General features: G+C 38.4%; 1 protein-coding gene across 1 annotated transcript; it reads left to right on the forward strand.

The window, feature by feature from the left end:
• On the forward strand, positions 1-1,205 carry LOC115225583 (zinc finger protein 525-like). The gene has a single exon (XM_029796505.2). The coding sequence runs from the start codon at positions 45-47 to the stop codon at positions 1,146-1,148; it is 1,104 nt and encodes a 367-aa protein (XP_029652365.1). The 5' UTR covers positions 1-44; the 3' UTR covers positions 1,149-1,205.
• The last annotated feature ends 406 nt before the right edge of the window (positions 1,206-1,611 follow it).

Raw genomic sequence — 1,611 nt, forward strand, 5'->3', positions numbered from 1 at the left:
AATATCCACAGACATCAACTTCCAAGAAATTCTTCAGAATTAATATGGATGATGGTAATCACTCGGACACTTCTAACACAAACGTTTCTGATAATGAAGATTCAGTTAAACAGACATCTGGTGCTAAGAAACCATTCTCTTATGATAAAAAACCTTCGTCCTGTAAAGGAAAGTCGTCAAAGAGAAATTTTAATTGTGAAATATGTGAAAAGACTTTTGTGAATTCCAGTAATTTAAAAAACCACAAAAGATTACATACTGGGGAAAAACCATTTCAGTGTGAGATTTGCGGAAAATCATTGAATCAGAAATACCACCTGATTCTCCACAGGCGTAGTCACACTGGAGAAACGCCTTATCACTGTGATATATGTGGAAAATCTTTTATTGATAATTGCTATTTAAGAAGTCACAAACGGACACATACCGGGGAAAATACTTTTGACTGTCAAATATGTGGAAAATCTTTTCCGCATAATTCTCGGCTTGTTGTTCATGTACGAAGCCACACGGGAGAAAAACCCTTCCACTGTGAAACGTGTGGAAAATCATTCACTACCAATTCTCGTCTTAGAGTTCACAAAAGAATTCATACTGAAGGAAAACCATATCATTGTAATATTTGTGGGAAATCTTTCTCGTTAAATATATATCTTGTGGGTCATAAAAAGATTCATACAGGAGAAGAACCGTTCCATTGTGAAATCTGTGGAAAATCCTTTTTCGATAAATCAAATCTTGTTAGTCACAAAAGGGTACACACTGGTGAAAAACCATCCAATTGTGATATTTGTGGAAAATATTTTTACTCCAGCAGTAATTTAACAAGACACAAGTTACTACATACGGGGAAAAAACCATTCTGCTGTGAAATATGTGGAAAAACTTACGTGAATAACAGTGATTTAAGAAGACACAGGCGGAAACATGATGGAGAAAAAACATTCCACTGTGAAATTTGCGGAAAATCTTTCTTTGATAATTCCGATCTTATTGTTCATATTCGTAGTCACACTGGAGAAAGGCCGTATCATTGTGACATTTGTGAGAAAACATTTACCTATAAAAGTTACTTGAATAAACACAAACTAACCCACACAGGAGAGAAGGCTTTAAATTGTGAAACGTTTGCAAATGTGAAGTTGTAGAATACCTCAACATAAAACAGGTTGAATATTTTGGCCAGATGTAACCGGTTTAAATGCTAAAGGGTTGAGCAGTTTTGGAAAACCACAATTTAAAAGAAATAAAAAACACCATCCGAGCGTGGCCGTCTGCCAGCCCCGTCTGGCACCTGTGTCGGTGGCACATAAAAAACACCATCCGAGCGTGGCCGTCTGCCAGCCTCGTCTGGCACCTGTGTCGGTGGCACATAAAATCACCCACTACACTCTCGGAGTGGTTGGCGTTAGGAAGGGCATCCAGCTGTAGAAACACTGCCAGATCTGACTGGCCTGGTGCAGCCTTCGGGCTCCCCAGACCCCAGTTGAACCGTCCAACCCATGCTAGCATGGAAAGCGGACGTTAAATGATGATGATGATGTAAAAAATAAATAAAGTTGAAGCAAAGTAACACCAAATATATAGTGTGTGTGTTTTTATTGGCTAAAC

Source organism: Octopus sinensis, linkage group LG28 (assembly GCF_006345805.1).
Source record: "Octopus sinensis linkage group LG28, ASM634580v1, whole genome shotgun sequence".
In the NCBI taxonomy this organism is placed as follows: Eukaryota; Metazoa; Mollusca; class Cephalopoda; order Octopoda; family Octopodidae; genus Octopus; species Octopus sinensis.